The 17,932-nt window shown below is 37.7% G+C and overlaps 1 protein-coding gene across 1 annotated transcript in view; it reads left to right on the forward strand.

Moving 5' to 3' along the window:
- Positions 1-17,647, forward strand: part of LOC101831195 (sulfotransferase 2A1) — a 44,240-nt gene extending 26,593 nt beyond the window's left edge. The window contains exons 4-6 of the mRNA XM_005086750.4: positions 8,141-8,235; positions 12,967-13,144; positions 17,437-17,647. Of these exons, the coding sequence (XP_005086807.1) occupies positions 8,141-8,235; positions 12,967-13,144; positions 17,437-17,555 (392 nt within the window). The 3' untranslated portion in view covers positions 17,556-17,647. The remainder of the gene's footprint in view (positions 1-8,140; positions 8,236-12,966; positions 13,145-17,436) is intronic.
- Positions 17,648-17,932: the final 285 nt, after the last annotated feature.

Raw genomic sequence — 17,932 nt, forward strand, 5'->3', positions numbered from 1 at the left:
AGAGTCCAGGTTGAGAGAGCATCCCTCTTTGTGTTATGGACACATGAAATTCATTTGTATGCCAGGGATAAACACTGATCTACTGCCCAGGGCTCCATATGTTGCCCAGGCCTTCTCACTGACTCTCACAATCAGGGGTCCTGGATCAGTCCCATGCTGGCCTCCCAGCGGTCGGTCTGGGGTTCAAGAGCTCCCCCCTTGTTCAGATCAGCTGTCTCTGCTGGTTTTTCCAGCCCATTCTTTGCCAATTTGCTCATCGCTCCACTCTCTCTGTCACTGGGTTCCATGGGTTCAGTTTAGTATTTAACTGTGGGTGTTTGCCTCTGCTTCCATCAGTCACTGGATAAAGGTTCCAGGATGGCTATAGGTATCAAGTTCATTATGAGGAATGGGCATTTAAAGTGGTCTCTCCACTATTGCTTGGCTTGTCAGTTGGTGTCATCCCTTTAAATCATAGAGGTCTCACTGGTGCCTGATCTGTCTTCTAACCTATGCCTCTCTCTTACCCCTTTTCTACCCCCCACTCAACCTTCCCGTTCCCCCATGACCTACTCTCTCTTCCTCTTCTCCTCCTCTCTTCTTCTCAGCTCCCACTCCCCGCCCCCACCCCTCGCCGTGTTCCCAATCTGTTTAGAAGTTCTTGCTTCATTCCTTTTCTCTGGGGTACAATGTGTATCTCTCTTAGGTCCTTTCCTGTTTCCCAGACTCTCTGTCAGTGGAAGTGCAGACTGGCACTATCCCGATCCAGGTCTAAAATCCATATATGAGTGAGTACATACTGCGTTTGTCTTCTTGTGACTGGGTTACCTCACTCAGGATGGTTTCTTCTAGTGCCATTCATTTACCTGCGAATAACAAGATTCCATTGTTTTTTTTCTGCTGAGTAGTACTCCATTGGGTAAATGTACCACATTTTCTCTATCCACTCTTCAGTCGAGGGGTATCTAGGTTGCCTCCAGGTTCTCCAGGTTCATATCAGCTTTATTTGTAATTTGTATTTATTACAAATAAAGCTGATATGAACACAGTGGAGCAGATGTCCTTGTATAAATTTTCATCTTTTGGATATATGCCTAAGAATGGAATTGCTGGGTCTTGTGGTAGATTGATTCCCATTTTCCTGAGGAATCTCCATACTGATTTCCAAAGTGGCTGTACGAATTGGCACTCCCACCAGCAGTGAAGGAATGTTCCCCTTTCACCACAACCTCTCCAGCATAAATTGTCTTCGGTGTTTTTTGTTTTAGCCATTCTGACAGGAGTAAGATGGTATCTCAAAGTTGTTTTGATTTGAATTTCCCTGATGGCTAAGGAAGTTGTGCACTTTCTTAAGTGTCTCTTGGCTATTTTAGCATCCTCTATTGAGAATTCTCTATTTAGATCTGTAACCCACCTTTTAATTGGATCCTTTGGTGTTTTGGGGTCTTGCTTCTTGAGTTCTTTGTAAATTTTGGAGATTAGCCCTCTGTCAGATGTGGGGTTAGTGAATATCTTTTCCCATTCTGTGGACTGCCTTTTTGTCTTATTGACTGTGTCCTTTACCTTACACAAGCTTCTTAGTTTCAGGAGATCCCATTTGTTAATTGTGGATGTCAGTGTCTGTGCTACTGGTGTTATGTTCAGGAAGAAGTCTCCTGTACCAACTCGTTGAAGAGTATCTCCCACTTTCTCTTCTAAGAGTTTCAGTGTGGTTGGATTTATGTTGAGGTCTTAGATCCACTTGGACTTAAGTTTTGTGCAAGGCAATAGACATGGATCTATCTGCAGTCCTCTGCATTCCAATACCCAGTTATGCCAGCACCATTTGTTGAAGATGCTTTCTTTTATCCATTGTATAGTTTTATCTTCTTTGTCAAAAATCAAGTGTGGTCTGCCTTTCTATTTTAGTGCCAACACCAAGCTATTTTCAGGACTATAGCACCATAATAGAACCTGAAGTCAGGTATGATGATGCCTCCTGAAGTTCCTTTATTGTATAGGGTTGTTTTGGCTATCCTGGGCCTTTTGGTTTTCCATATAAAGTTGATTATTGTTCTTTCAAGGTCTGTAAAGAATTGTGACAAAATTTTGATAGGGATTGCATTGAATCTGTAGAGTGCTTTTGGCAAGATTGCCTTTTTATTATGTTGATCCTACCAACCCAAGAGCATGGGAGATCTTTCCATTTTCTGGTATCCTCTTTGATTTCTTTCTTTAAAGACTCAAAGTTCTTGATATACAGGTCGTTCACTTCTTTGGTTAATATTATTCTCAGATATTTGATGCTGTTTATGGCTATTTTAAAGGGTAATGTTTCTCTGATTTCTTTCTCAGCCACTTTATCATTTGTATATAAGAAGGCTACTGATTTTTTTCGAGTTATCCTTGCATCCTGCCACTTTGCTGAAGGTGTTATCAGCTCTAGTCGTTCCCTTGTGGAGTTTTTCAGGTCACTTATTAAACTATCATATCATCTGCAAATAGTTACAGGTTGAGTTCTTCTTTTCCTATTTGTATCCCTTGATCCTCTTTTGTTGTCTTATTGCTTTAGCTAGAACTTTAAGTACAATATTGAAGAGATATGGAGAGAGTGGATAGCCTTGTCTTGTTCCTGATTTTAGAGGAATTGCGTTTGCAGGACATCTGTCCAGGATCTTCTGGCTTTCATTGTTTCCATTGAGAAGTCAGTTATAATTCAGATAAGTCTGCCTTCATATGTTACTTGGCCTTTTTCTTTAGCTGCTCTTAATATTTTCTCTTTATTCTTTAGGTTTGATGTTTTGATTATTATATGGCAAGGTGACTTCTTTTTCTGGTCCAGCCTATTTGGTGTTCTGTAAGATTCTTGTATTTTCATAGGCATATCCTTCTTTAGGTTAGGGAAGTTTTCTTCTTTGATTTTGTTGAATATGTTTTCTGTACCTTTGAGTTGTATTTCTTCGCCTTCTTCTACACATATTATTCTCAGGTTTGGCTTCTTCATGGTGTCCCATATTTCCTGGAGTTTTGTGTTAGGGATTTGTTGATTTTGAGATATTCTTTGGTTGACGACTGTATATCCTCTAATGAGTCTTCAACACCTGAGATTCTCTCTTCTGTCTCTTGTATTCTATTGGTGATACTTGCTTCTGTATTTCCTGATCATTTACCCAGCTTTTCTATTTCCAGCATCCCCTCGTTCTGTGTTTTCTTTATTATTTCTATTTCAGCTTTCAATCCTTCATCTGTTTGAGTTGTTTCCTTTATTTGTTTGGTTGTTTTTTCTTGGTGCTCCTTAGATTCTTTGAGAGATTTGTTTATTTCTTGAATTTTTCCCCCATCTCATGGATTTTTTGTTTGTTTTTCTTCTATTTCTTTAAGGGATTTCCTCCTTTCTTCTTTGAGGGTCTCTATCATCTTTATAAAATAATTTTTAAGGTCTGTCTCCTCTGCTTCATCTATGTAGTGCTTTTCATTTCTTGCTGGCATTGGGTCTCTAGATTCTGGTGGAGTCATGTTGGTCTTTCTATTGCTGAGTGAGCTCTTATTCTGTCTTCTTCCCATCTCTTCTTCCAGTGCATGCAGGTGGGGTCTTTATGTCTCCACTAGTCTCCTTCTTTCCTAAGGCTGAAGCTTGGGACCCTGAAGCTGAAGCTGGGGTTGCCAGAAGTTGGGGTCTGGAAGGACTGATGTCTTTCCTGTGTAGGCGGGTCCTCTGGATGCCAGGAGCTGAAGCTGGTGTTGCTAGAGGTTGGGGCCTGGAAGAGCTTATGCCTTTCCTGTGTGGGCTGGTCCTCTGGATGCCAGGAATGGCGGGGGTGTTGAATGCTTTCAAAGTCATTTTTAGCATCTAGTGAGATGACCTTGTGTTATTTCTCAGTTTGTTTATATGGTGGATTACATTGATGTATGTTGAACCATCCTTGGATCCCTGGAATGAAATCTACTTGATCATGGTGGATGTTTTTCTGATGTGTTCTTGGGTCCAATTTGCCAGTATTTTATTGAATATTTTTGCCGCAATATTCATGAATGGAATTGGTCTGACGTTCTCTTTCTTTGTGTGGCTTGGGTATCAAGGTTATTCAAGCCTCGCAGAAAGAGGTTGGCAAAGACCCTTCTGCTTCTATTGCATGGAATACTTTGCGCAGAATTAGTTTAAGCTGATCTTTGAATTTCTGGTAGAATTCTGCACCGAGGCCATCTGGACCTGGGTTTTTTTTCTTGTTGGGAGACTTTTACTATTTCTTTAGTGGTTATAGGTCTATTTAAATTGCTCATCTGTTCTTGATTTGATTTTGACATGTGATATCTTTCCAGAGAATTGTCCATTTCCTTAAATTTTTTGAATTTTGTGGAGTACAGGATTTCAAGATGACAAGATGATCCTCTGCATTTCCTCAGTGTTTGTTTTTATGTCCCCCTTTTAATTTCTGATTTTGTTAATTTGCATGTTCACATTCTGCCATTTGGTGAGTTTGGATAAAGTTTGGAAAATATTGTTGATTTTCTTAAAGAACCAACTCTTCATTATATCAATACTTTGTATTGTTTTCCTAGTTTTTACTTTATTGAGTTCAGCCCTCAATTTGATTATTTCCTGGCGTCTACTCCTCCTGGGCAAGTTTGTGTCTTTGTGTTTTAGAGCTTTCAGTTGTGCTCTAATTCTCTAGTGTTACTATCCTCCAGTTTATTCATCTGGGCACTTAGTGCTATGAACTTTCCTCTTAGCAGTTGTTTCAAAGTGTCCCATAATTTTGGGTATGTTGTGTCTTCATTGTCATTGAATTCTAGGAAGTATTTAATTTCTTTTTGACCCAGGAGTGGTGTAATTGTGCATTTTTCAATTTCCATGTGTTTGTAGGGTTTCTGCAATTTATGTTGGTTGAATTCTAACTTTAGGGCTTGGTGGTCTGATAAAATACATGGAGTTATTACAGTTTTTTTGTACTTTTTGAGGTTTGCTATGTTGCCAAGTATGTGGTCTATTTTTGAGAAGGTTACATGTGGCACTGAGAAGAATGTATATTCTTTTGTGTTTAGCTGGAATGTTCCATAGATGTCTGTCAAAGCCAATTGGGTCTTAATTTCTATTTGTTCTTTTGTTTGTTTGATAAGTTTCTGTCTGGCATTCCTGTCTAGTGGTGAGAGTGGGGTGTTGAAGTCTCCTATTACAAGTGTGTGGGGTTTTATGTGTGGTTTGAATTTTAGTAATGTTTCTTTTATGAATGTGGATGCCTTTGTATTTGGGGCATCTTTGTGTTTGGGCATAGATGTTCAGAATTGAGACTTCATCTTGGTGGATTTCTCCTGTGATGAATATGAAATAACCTCTGTCATCTCTTTCAATTGATTTCAGTTAAAGTCTAGTTTGTTAGCTATTAAGATTGCTACCCCTGGTTTTTTCTTGGGTCCATTTGATTGGAAAATCCTTTCCCAACCCTTAACTCTGAGGTAATATGTGTCTTTGAAGCTGAGGTGTATTTCTTGTATGCAGCAGAAGGATGGAGTCTGTTCTAATCCATTCTGTTTGTCTGTGCTTTTTTATGGGTGAGTTAAGTCCTTTAATATTGAGGATATTAATGGCCTTTGATTGCTCAATCTTGTTTGTTTTGGATTGGTTGTTTTTGTTGGAATTGTATGTGGATTTCCACTCCTTTTCTCTTTTGGTTGTTGTTAAAGTGGGATTATCTTTTGCCTATGTTTTTCTGGTTTTAGTTAACTTCCTTGGATTGGAGATTTCATTTCAGAACTTTCTGTAGGGCTGGGTAAGTGGATATGCATTGTTTAAATCTAGTTTTGTCATGGAATATATTGTTTTCTCCATCTGTATTGATTGAAAGCTTTGCTGAGTATAGTCGTCTGGGCTGGCATCCATGGTCACATAGTGTTGATAGAATATCTGTCCAGGCCCTTCTGGCTTTCAGAGTTTCCATGGAGAAGTCAGGTGTAATTTTGATAGGTTTGGCTTTATATGCTATTTGACCTTTTCCCTTTGCTGCTCGTAATATTCTTTCTTTATTCTGTATGCTTTGGGTCTTGATTATTATGTGGTGCGGGGACCTTTTTTGTGGTCCACCCTATTTTGTGTTCTGTTAGCTTCTTGTACCTCCACTGGCATGTTTTTCTTTAGGTTGGGAAAATTTTCTTCTATAATTTTGTTGCATATGTTTTCCGCCCCTGTGAGATGGGTTTCTTCACCTTCTTCTATATCTATTATTCTTAGGTTTGATCTTTTCATGGTGTCTCATATTTCTTGGATATTTTGTGTTAGGAATTTGTTGGACTTAAGATTTTCTTTTGTCAATGAATCTATTTCTCCTAGTCTTTCTTCAACACCAGAGATTCTCTCTTCCACCTCTAGTATTCTGTTGGTCATGCTTGCATCTGTCATACCAGACTGTCTCCCCAGTTTTTATGTTCCCAGCATTCCTTCAAACTGTGTTTTTTAACTGCCTCCATGTCAGCTTTCAACCTTGCACTATTTGAATTGTTTCTTGTAAATTTTGCTTTGAGTTTTCCTCCCTTTCTTGGATTTTTGGTTTGTTTTGTCTTCTATTTCTTTAAGGTATTTTCTCATATCCTTTTTGAGGGCCTCTATCATTTTCATTAAGTTGTTTTTAAGATCATTCCCTTCTACTTCCTCTGCATTGGGGTGTTCAGGTCTTGCTGGTATAGAATCTCTAGACTCTGGTGGTGACATATTTGTTTTTCTGTTGCTGAGTGTGTTCCTCTTTTGGTTTTTCGAGACAGGGTTTGTCTGTGTTGTTTTTGAGGCTGTCCTGGAGCTCACTCTGTAGACCAGGCTGGCCTCAAACTCACAGAGGTCCACCTGCTTCTGCCTCCCGAGTGCTGGGATTAAAGGCGTGTGCCACCAACACCCGTCTTCTGTTGCTGAATGTGTTCTTATATTGTCTCTTTCCCATCACTTCTTCCAGTGGGTGTAGAAAGATCTTCTTCCTCTCCCGGTTGGTAGGTGACCAGTGTTCCCTTTTGGTGGGTGCAAGCAAATCCAATACTCTCTGTCCTCTGCTGTCTGTCCTCTGCCCTGAGTGTGGGTGGGAGTAAAGTAGACTGGCTCTATATGCAGTGTCCTGATCACTTGGAAGTCTGGTGGCAAGCCAACCTGGCTGTGGTACCCAGGCCAGGAGATGTGACATAGGGTATGTGGGAGGAACTTGGGTCTAAGATAGGGATCTGGATCTCACCTCTGTCCTTTGCCCTGAGTGGGGGTGGGAGTAGCAACTTATTACATATTAATAGAGTGTAAGCAAGCAAGGTATTTTCCCAGCCAGTTCTTTTACTAATATGCTGCATTTTTCAGTTAAAAAGAAAGGATTAATTACTTCCTTTCTTATATCAAAAGATAATCTTAGAAAATTTAAGGAATCACAAATCTAAACTCATATATAGAAAATACTCATCTTTATTTTAGTTCCTCATAATACATACCCATGCACCCTGTTCATCGACAAATTTTTATATCAGGAAGTTGATGGCATAATTCATAGCATATTTGATAATCAACCCATCCTAACAAAAAAGTCACATTAGCTATAATAAATTGGCTGCTTATTTCTTGTTCCTTCACATCAATGATTCCCGCAACAGCTATGTACTTTTCTAAACTTTGGACTATTTCTCCATGTTTTTCACCTCAAAACTATTAACAATAACATTTTAACATTAACTTAAGTCATATTTATAACTTACTTTTAGCTATGATGCACAAGGAAAGCCATGAACACATCTCTCAACATTAAGATTAAAGAAAACAACCATTAGCTAACTTAGCTTCTGGTTTGCAATTGTTTTCTTAACAATTAACTTAAGACATAGTCTATATTTCTCCTCAAGAGAAAAGAACTGCCTGATAATTCCTTGTTCTTATTTTCTATCTTCTGTAGCCCCTGCTGTATCACAGGTAGGGGTAAAACCATATGTTGATTTTATCTACATTAATATTTCCATTAAGCTTTGCTTCCTGTGGTCCATTGTCCTGAAATTTTATTGCCATCTGATGTTCCTGTGACATGGCCATCAGCAAAACATCACATTGAATACTGTAAATGCTGGATTGATTTTTTCATAGTGAAACTATCTGACAATTGCAGAAAAGTAAAGACTATCAGGTAGAAATCACTTTCATTTTTTGTAAACAACTCTTTCTCCCTTCACTCAGTGGCATATGGATCATGGTTTGAGCACACCCGTGCCTGGCTGTCCATGCGAGAAAGGGAAAACTTCCTCCTGCTGAAATATGAAGACATGAAAAAGGTAACTCCCATTCTTAAAGCAACCATGCATCCTCTCACCTACTCAACCCACACAGCATACCACATTCCTCCATATCCCCATTCCACTTACTTTGTTAGGATTAGGCTCAAGAAGAATTCTTAAAAGTGAGATGATGCCCTATATCCTTTTATATCCTGAATGTGGCATTTCCTATCCAGCCTACATGTCCATCACCCTCATCTTATATCCTACTCAACCCTGAGTCAGGGTGGGATAGTTCACACTCTCACTACAGATTTTTTAAAAATTCTGTGTATGCAACACATTCCATACATGTGATAGCCCCAGTGGTGTGTGACAAATGGGTAAAGCAGGGTTGTTCCACACTTGTGTCCATATGTATGCTTTCACACTTTGACCACAAGTAGAAGCACAAAGTCATGAAATCCATCTCTGAATTCTGGGAAAGTACAAATGCTGGATATAAAAGGAATCTTTTTCATTGAGAGAAGCCTTTCCACCAGCCTGGTTCTAGAGCCACATCAGTCCCAAATAAACACACAGGAGGCTATATTAATTATGAAGCTGTTGTCCTTGCTTGTTTCTTACTGGCTACCTCTGACTTAAGTAATTACCCCATAATTGTTAATCTAAGTATTTCTCTTACCAGAGAATGGTTCCAGGCTTCCTACCCCCATCTTGACTACCCCCATTACATCTTGACTGTACTGTGTTTCTCCTTCCCAGAGTCCTCCTGGACTCCTAGTCCCTCCTATCTAGATTCCTATTGGCTCAACAGTACTTTATTGACAAATGTACAGGACTTCCCCCATCAGCTGGAGTCACATGGACAGTACTGAGTGAGTCTCAAATCTGACCAGGTGTGCAACTAATCAGGGAAGATGGTGTCCTGTGCTGTTCACTACAGAGGGCTCTGCATGGTAGGCTAGAATACACTGGAGTTTCAAAAGTTTTATCAAAGAATATAAAAAAATGTTTCATTATCACATAATGGCACATGTCTACATAGGTTGATAGGCTATACTCTTATCTGATCATGGTGAGTTTCATTTAACTGAAATTTCTCACAGAATGTTAGAAATATGGTTAAATACTGAGTGTATGACTCAAATGTCTCTTACTTTAAAAATTAAAAATAATCTTGGCAGGGTGCTGTATGACTGAGAGATAGAGACAGATTCAGGAGTTCTATGTCATGCTTGTTTGTGTGGTGGTCTTGAGGTCAACCTTTGATATGGACATTATTTCAAAAGACAATTAAGAAAAAGAATTTTTAAGTTCAACTGTGTATTTCATTTTCATTTAGTTAAAAAATTTTCCTCTAATGATGGAAATGTAATGACAACAAACAAAAAGAACAAAAATATTATTATTTGATCAGCAGCTCAAATTTAAGTAGCTTGGAAGTTTTGGGTGAAAGGTAACCATCATTTACATATCATCGATAAAGGTATCAATTTTGCTTCTAAATGCAAAAGAAAAAATGCACTAAGCATACAAACTGACAGAGAAGCACTAGCTCTTTGTTATAAGTGTTTTAAAAATTTATCTATGGAGGATAAGAAAAAGTCTTACAGCTATTGCTTACCTTATAAAAGTAGACTATGGTGATGATGGTTACTGATAACTGTGCATTCTTTGTGTTTTTCTTTTTTCCTATTACATTTTTACTATTTAAAACAATTTTTAAATGTAAACTTTTATGCTCATATTATTTCCCTTCCATGATTTCTTCTAAATCTTATCCAATTCCTTACCCACCCACCTTACATTCTTTCTCAAATAACAATCTAAAACCCAATAAAGCAACCCTGTCCCCCCAAATAAAACTCTGAAACAGAAAAAGTTAAGACACTGAACTGTAACCAAATAAAAGGGCATAAAACCGTGGAGTCTATTATATTTTGGTAAACTAACACTGACCATGAAGACTTCCCTGGAATGGTTGATATATCCAGTGTCACTACATTGGAGAAAACTGAGTTTTCCTCTCCCAGTAGGTATAAATGACAGTTCAGTTGTTAACCTTTACCACAGTGGTTATATTTCCATCCATTCATTTTAAAAATTATAAAAAAATAAGATGTAATATGATGGAACAATATTGTCACCTCAACATTGGACAAGACAAAAGTGCAGAAATAAAAGAGTGAAATAAAAGGCACAAGTAGGAAACCACATGTTCACACATTCAAGAAGCCGAGAAAACACTAAGCTGGAAACCTAATTTCTAAACAGAGAAGTGGTACAGGCTGGTGTCACTCTGTGCATATTGCTCCAGTTTGTGGGTTCATACTAGCTTTTTTCATGTTGATGTGGAGGACCTTGTTTCTTTGGTGTCCTTCCTCCTCTCTCACTCTTGTCTTCTTCTTCTTCTTCTTCTTCTTCTTCTTCTTCTTCTTCTTCTTCTTCTTCTTCTTCTTCTTCTTCTTCTTCTTTCATAGGGTTCTCTGTGTTCCAAAGGGAGGGATTTGGTAGAGACACACCGTTTAGGACTGATTGTTCAAAAGTATCTCACTCTGTGTATTGTCTGGATGTGGGTCTCTACAGTTTTTCCCTACTGCTTTGGGAGAAAGCTCTGATGATGGGTGAATAAGCACTAATCTGAGCTTAGCAGAATATCATTAGGAGTCATGTTGTCACTAATTATTTTATGCCAATATTATTTGGCTTCAATTGAGGGTCCGAGTCTATCTAGTCTTGCTTGCACTACACCATTGTAGAGCAAAGGATTTGTGGCTGGTTTAATGTTTACATTTGATAGTGTGCAGAGCACCTTCCTATAACAAAGAGGTTCAAAATATGGGTGAAAGTTGTATTCAGTCACAAGCCCATCATCTCCATGTTGAATGAATTATGCAGGTGTTGTATTCAGCAGTGGGGCCTTGCTGTCAGTTTTTCTAGGATAACCTGTCATCTTAGCAGTAGCTTATGTTATTTAGAGCTTCCCATGGGATACATTTGGCCAACAACTCATTGAGATGTACCCAGTCTCAGTACTGGAAATATGGCCATTTGGGACACCATCTCCCCATCAAATTATATTATTAAATTGACTTCATATGTGTGCATGTGTGTATACATCTATATTTATGACTTTTCTAATATTTTGGGTTTTATGTACATTCCTTCAAATATACATTAATTTTGACCATCTCTTTCTGTATTCACTCCCTAAATCTCTCTTATTTTCCCCTCCTCATATGATCCTCCCATTTCAGCCCTTGTCAATACTTCAATAACTTTTCCTCGGATTTAGGTTTTTAGTTACTATGAGCTGAGGGGACTTTCTTTCCCTACTCAGTCTATTTGGTGTTTTGTATGCTACTTTTACCGTGATAGGCATCTCCTTCTTTAGGTTAGAATATTCTTCTTCTTAGATATTGTTGAAAATATCTTCTGTGCCATAAACATTTGTTTTACTTCTTTCTCTATTCCTTTTATTAAATTTGGGATTTTCATAGTGTCCCAGAAATCTTGAATATTTTTGAGAGGAATTTTTTGGATTTCACATACTATTTGATAAATGTATATATTTTTTCTATGTTTCCTTAAATGCTTGAGATTCTCTTGTTGATCACTTAAATTCAGTTCATAAGGTGAGATCTGTGGTTACTTTTCTAGTTCCTAATTTTTTCCTTTGCAGATTTCCTTCAGTTTGCATTTTCTTGATTAATTCTATTTCTACTTTCTGGTCTTAAATTGTTTTAGTAATGACTTTGCATTGTGCTTTTATGGATTTATCTATGGGTTTTGTCCATTTCCTCTTTAAGGACCTCTGATAGCTCCATACAGCCTACATTAAGGTTCTTTTCTTGTTTGCTACCTATACTGGGATTCTTGGTGTCTACTGTAGTAGGGTTTCTGGGCTCTGTTTAAGACATCCTGTCCTGGATATTATTGATTCTATTTTGGGGAAGGGTGGCATGTAGTCATCTGTGATCAGGAAAATTGTAATTCTAGTTGCTCACATTGTAATTCTAGTCCTGTCTTTGTTGGATTACTGCTTTCTTCCTTATTTTCTGTTTCCTGTGTGTTGCTTTGGGGAGTATTGTGGCTGTGTGTTGCCTGTTAGCAAATTCTTCTGAGATCATGATAAGTGAGGCCACTGGCATTTCAGGTAAAATGTTATTTTGGATATAGAAAGATGACACTAATGAACGGAGATGCAATATGGAAGCATAATTAGGTCCACAAGAGGGAGGGATTCAGAATTTCCCTTAGGATTTGCTTAGTGATTAACATGTGAATGGGACCACAACTGAGGACATGCCACAGCAGGTTTGATATAAAGCTGTTGATGATATTTAGGACTGGAATTGGAAGAATGCAGGGAGAGCTGAAGATGTGCAGTTAGCCTAACTGCTTTCCTATTTTGAATGGCCTGTGGGTTCTTAGGGGGTGTCTTCTGTAATTCAGGTCCAGGACAGAGCAATGAGTAGGGAAAAGAAACTTTAGACAGAGAATTTTGGAGGAGGGAGGCTGTACCAGATGTTCTATTCAGAACTGTGAATGAGACTAGAAGACTGGTTTGGGTGAGCAAATTGAGAGGTGAAGATCTGCATTTAGTATACCTTATTCTGTGCCCACTTGTATCTATGAGTTCTCAAGGAAGGCTTTCTCATTTCATGGTGCCATTTCATTCTTCATGTCCCTTTCCCCATCATCCATTCATAGTGCCCATCTTTGAATCTGTTCTCTCAAATGTTTCTTTTTCTTAACCCCATTTTTGTTTTTTTCTTCATTTAGGACCCAAGAAGAACAATAGAGAAGATCTGTGACTTCCTAGAAAAGAAATTAGAGCCAGATGAGCTGGATATGGTCCTCAAGTACAGCTCCTTCCAAGCCATGAAAGAAAATAACATGACCAACTTTAGTATCATCAATTCAGATGTCATTCCTAGTGGTTTAAAACTCATGAGAAAAGGTAAATAAATTTTCTACCTTCAAAATATGTCAGAACATCTGTGGGGCTTGTTGTTCCAAGAAGAGTTTAAGAAAGAGTTGGGAATGTTTCATAATTCATTGTATTTCAAATCAGAGTTTCTGAAAGGCCTTATATAGGAGGATGTTTTCCATGGGGATCTTGTGGGCTTCAAGAACTCTGAAAATATTGATTTTTTTTCTTGGAGAGAACTTAAGGAATGCAGAGGGTCGTGTCCAATATGTTCAATAGCAAACAAAATTGTAGACCTATTGCAATGAGGCTTTGTAAGGTTCTCTGTATCTTGACCTCGACTGAAAAGAAAATGTTTAATGCGTGAGACCACAGAAAGTACTTCTAATAGCAGCTGAAAAAGATGATGAACATGTCAGAGATTGCTGACCCACACTATAAAGACTAAGTGAAATTTTGACCAATGTTTTAATCTGGTGGTATTTGGTAACCTAAATTTGGATTGCTTCATTCTCAGAGCTATTCTCCTTTTTTTCTGAATTGTCTCACCTGGAATGGTCATATCCATCTTATCTATGTCTGTGCTGGTTGAAGTTTGTCGTTGTGGTTTCATAGCTGCAATATCGAGGAAGTGTGTTGCCAGAATGAATCACACCGGGAGTCTCACCTGCATGTAATTAGCAAACAAATGTTGGTATAGGACTCAGGGTGGAAGAAGAAATGTATCAGATGTCATGTCTTTTTGGATGAGTAAAAAAGTGGGGTGTAGAGGCAGGATGTGGAGAGCCATGGGTTTATTTTCTTCTCTCAATCATTTACATGTTTCAGGCTTAACCTTTACTCCTTCTCCACTATAGAGTGTAAGGATCACGTCCTAGTATTTAAAGACATGAAGAGTGTAAACTGAAATAAATAAGTTAAAATTGTCAGTAGGTTATTTTTAATACATTACTCCTGATATCCTCCCAAGAGGAAGTTTGGACTCAGATTAGAGCACACATACATGTCACTTCAAGAATATGGTCATCTGTGCACTAAGGACTGAGGTCTTTGGAAGAATCCACTGCTGGTGACAGATAACCTCCTGTGTTCCAGACTCTGTGGAGACAGAGTTTTCTAAACTAGAACTGATGTTCTCACTTTGAAGAGGCAGTTCCCCATTATTGGATTTTCTGTAATGTACCAGAAACTGACAGAAGTAAAAAAGTATGTATTCATAAAAGCTGCAATGAAATGCCAAAAGGAATAAAGTGACTTGTTTAATAGCAGTCTATGGAAAGTAACAAGCAAAAGGTTTATCAGAGACATACAGAAGCAGATGCAATAGAATTTAGGACACACTTCCATGAGGACAACTCTCAATTTTTCCAGTTAGATTCTTCCAGGATGAGACCATGATGGGGTTTTAGTTTAATCTCTTTCAAAGCATAGTATTTTTCATGTGCCATATATGTTAGGAGAGGATACATAAATATAGTCATTCTGTAAAAAAACTTGATCTGATTCCATAAGTCATATATAATTCATTTATCATAGTGATTATATGTGACATCCATTTCTTTTGCATTTTGAAGGTAACATACTTTAGAGGACTGTTTTCATTGTATTAAAACTCATAAGTCATGGGTCTTACTAGAAACTGGATCATTGAAGGGAGCCTCCAAATTCATTACCCATCCTTCCCTGATTCATGACTTTAGGATAGAGGATGCTGATATGGATATGCTGTAAAACACTGTTTTTTGTTTTTTGAGACAGGGTTTCTCTGTGGCTTTGGAGCCCATCCTGGAACTTATTTTGTAGGCCAGGCTGGTCTGGACCTCACAGAGATCTGTCTGCCTCTGCCTCCCGAGTATTGTGATTAAAGTAATGTGCCATCATTGCCCAACTGCTGTGAAACACTTTTGAAAAATAAAATGCTTGAGGATACTTTTGGTATTTTCAAATCTTGCTTGAGATTTGTTCCTTCTTTTCAGTCTAGAAGACATGAGAAGATCAATGTTTAATTCATTTCTTACCATTACATACCTAATTCCCCAAAGAATAAGGCATGAAATGCTGTGTTATGTGTTATGCTGAACTTAGCTAGGAGGCATTCTCTAGCTCTATTTTCATTGTGCTTTAATTGCTCTACTCAGGATACAAGAAAAATTCCTTGTCTTGCCTCTGAAGAATTACTTTTTATCTGTGAGACTTAGTCAACTGCCTCGTTAGGATTAATATGATTTAATCATCAAGCAATAATTTTCCACAATTTTGATCATTATGATTCCATACTTAGATGCTGCAGAAAATACTGACCAGAGAGATGTTCATCCTAATTTAGACACTGTGTAGTTGACAGAACTTTTGTGATGACATTTTTATAATCAAGACATGTGAGAGGAAATGTCTTCTGACAAACTTCAAATGTAGTGAACATCATTAGTTCACAATGCTGTTTCCAAGACAGAGTGTTTGAGTCATTAAACATTTACACTGGTTTCCTGAGAAGACATTAATCTGAGACACAGAAGGAAGAAGACCTATGTAGAAATCCACTATCTTAAGACCAAAAAAATCCAGAGAAGGTCTACACAACAAAATTTTGCAGGAACTGATACCTCCAGAACTATGAGGTAGTTCATTCCTAAAAAATGTTACACCACCATGAATTAGGGTTATTCTGTCCCCTGACACACCAGAATTTGAGGAGATTTTAGGAAGAAGGAATGCTGCACAGGATTTTGACATAGCTGGACTTAGAACTTCGTGTGTGTACCTGTAAAGACAAGTTTCCCCAATATGAACTGATTTAGTCCAGTAGGCAGCCATATTGAGTTTGCTGATATTCTGGTGGCTTGGCTTCCAGTCTGTCTTGTCAGGAGCCAGGCATGCTGTGAGAAACAATACCAAAATTTATTCTAACAATGATAATAATAATGAAGCTGAGAGTAGCAATGTATATTAGAATTACCCATCTTAACAAATGACAATCTTATAGTCATATCAATTAGTGGTATTTTACTTGCATATGCTGTGTCAATACTCGCCATTTAATTATGAATACTTTATATTTTCTTTTAATACCACTGGGGATTTGACGTTAACTTATATGATACAAAAGAAATCTAATGAGGAAAGCATGACTTCTATTGCCAGTCCTTTTGACTTCAAATCCACATCTATCACTATCATTTTGGGTAACATCTCAAGGACTAATTTTCCTCATCAGCCAAGTGGGAAAAAGGCCATTGCCTAATTCACTCATTCATGAATGCTTTCAGCAATAACATATTGAGAATATACTGTATTTCTGTCATGATTTGATAAGGAAGCCTTTAGTGTTTTAGGAACATTTTACTTTTTAAATATATTAGATACACATTTATGCTTTTATACAAAAAGGAAATGTGTAAAAGTTTCATACCTATGAAATAAAATAAACAGGCATGTGGGTTTCAGAGTTCTAGTTGGAAGGAAGATAGGAAGAAGGGATCACAGTGTCATTAATAAGGGAAGAAAAGTACAAGAAGTGACTATATGGATAATATCAGCATTCTAGGGTGAAGAAACACACAATGCAATGTGAGCAGTTACACAATTTGACATCTCTATTGTCAAAACTAAAGACATACTAGAATGGAGTGATGAGAGCCAACATATTGTAAGAGGCATGGTAAAAATATCATGTAGATCTTCATGCATCACCAAACACCATATTGACTGAAACAGATATATTTACAAGTTCTCAGCTGGCAGTAGATGGGTCTCCTGAATCTGATGGAAGGATCATATGATTAGCATTTATCTCAGAATAGTGTGTATCTCCAGCTTTGGTGGATCTGATACCATCAGAGACACATGTATTCATGTTCACCTATGCATACATAATTAAAATTAATGATAAAAGATGTTTTAAAGGCTTATTTCATTCTTTGCAGAACTTTTATAAGTAAAAACTAAAATGTAAAAAGAACAACTAAAATCTGCTTTGATAGTTGATGTAAGAAACTCTGCTGGGTTGGATAGTATGAAGGAAGCAGGTGTAAGGGGATGCAGGAATAATCTGGACATATAAAAAGGTAGAGCCAGTTTTTATGCTGTTAGATTGTATAATTGATATGCTGGTACAGAAGAAGGTAAGACATTATTTCCTCACAGGTAAAAGTCAGTTTGTATATCATTTCTAGGCATAAGAGAATTTCTCCAGCAAGTAATTGTCAGTTCCACTATTAACTATGTTTCTTGTTAAGCAGATGCTAAGAACGTTTGAAGGAAGGATGGAGATCAGTATTAAGATCATCATTAACCCATCTATGCATCTGCTTCACATTTTCTAGGCACAACTGGAGACTGGAAGAATCACCTTACAGTAGCCCAAGCTGAAGCATTTGATAAAGCATTCCAGGAAAAAATGTCCGGTTTTCCTCCAGGACTTTTCTCATGGGAAACATCCTAAGACTTCATATATAGACAGTCAATTTTATTTTCCTGTACTTGTCCATATGAATGACATGTGAATGTGGTCATAGAATAAATCCTGTTACTGAATTGTGGAGTTGTGTTTTTTAAAAGATATTAATAGTAGCATTAGAAGTAGTGGCAGTAGTACAGCAGTAAAGGTAGTTCTAATGTGTGTGTGTGTGTGTGTGTGTGTGTGTGTGTGTGTTTACATTTCTTCATGGGACAGAAGAGTTCATTGGTTCTCAAAGAGTTGCAGTTACATGTTCTGTAATGCTCCTGCTTTGTGTCCAAGTAACTAAACTCAAATTCTCTACAAGAGTACTACAGTGCTCTAGACCTCTGAATCATCTCTCCAGTCCTGAACTTAGAGTC

Source organism: Mesocricetus auratus, unplaced genomic scaffold, assembly GCF_017639785.1.
Source record: "Mesocricetus auratus isolate SY011 unplaced genomic scaffold, BCM_Maur_2.0 Super-Scaffold_100038, whole genome shotgun sequence".
Lineage (NCBI taxonomy): Eukaryota > Metazoa > Chordata > Mammalia > Rodentia > Cricetidae > Mesocricetus > Mesocricetus auratus.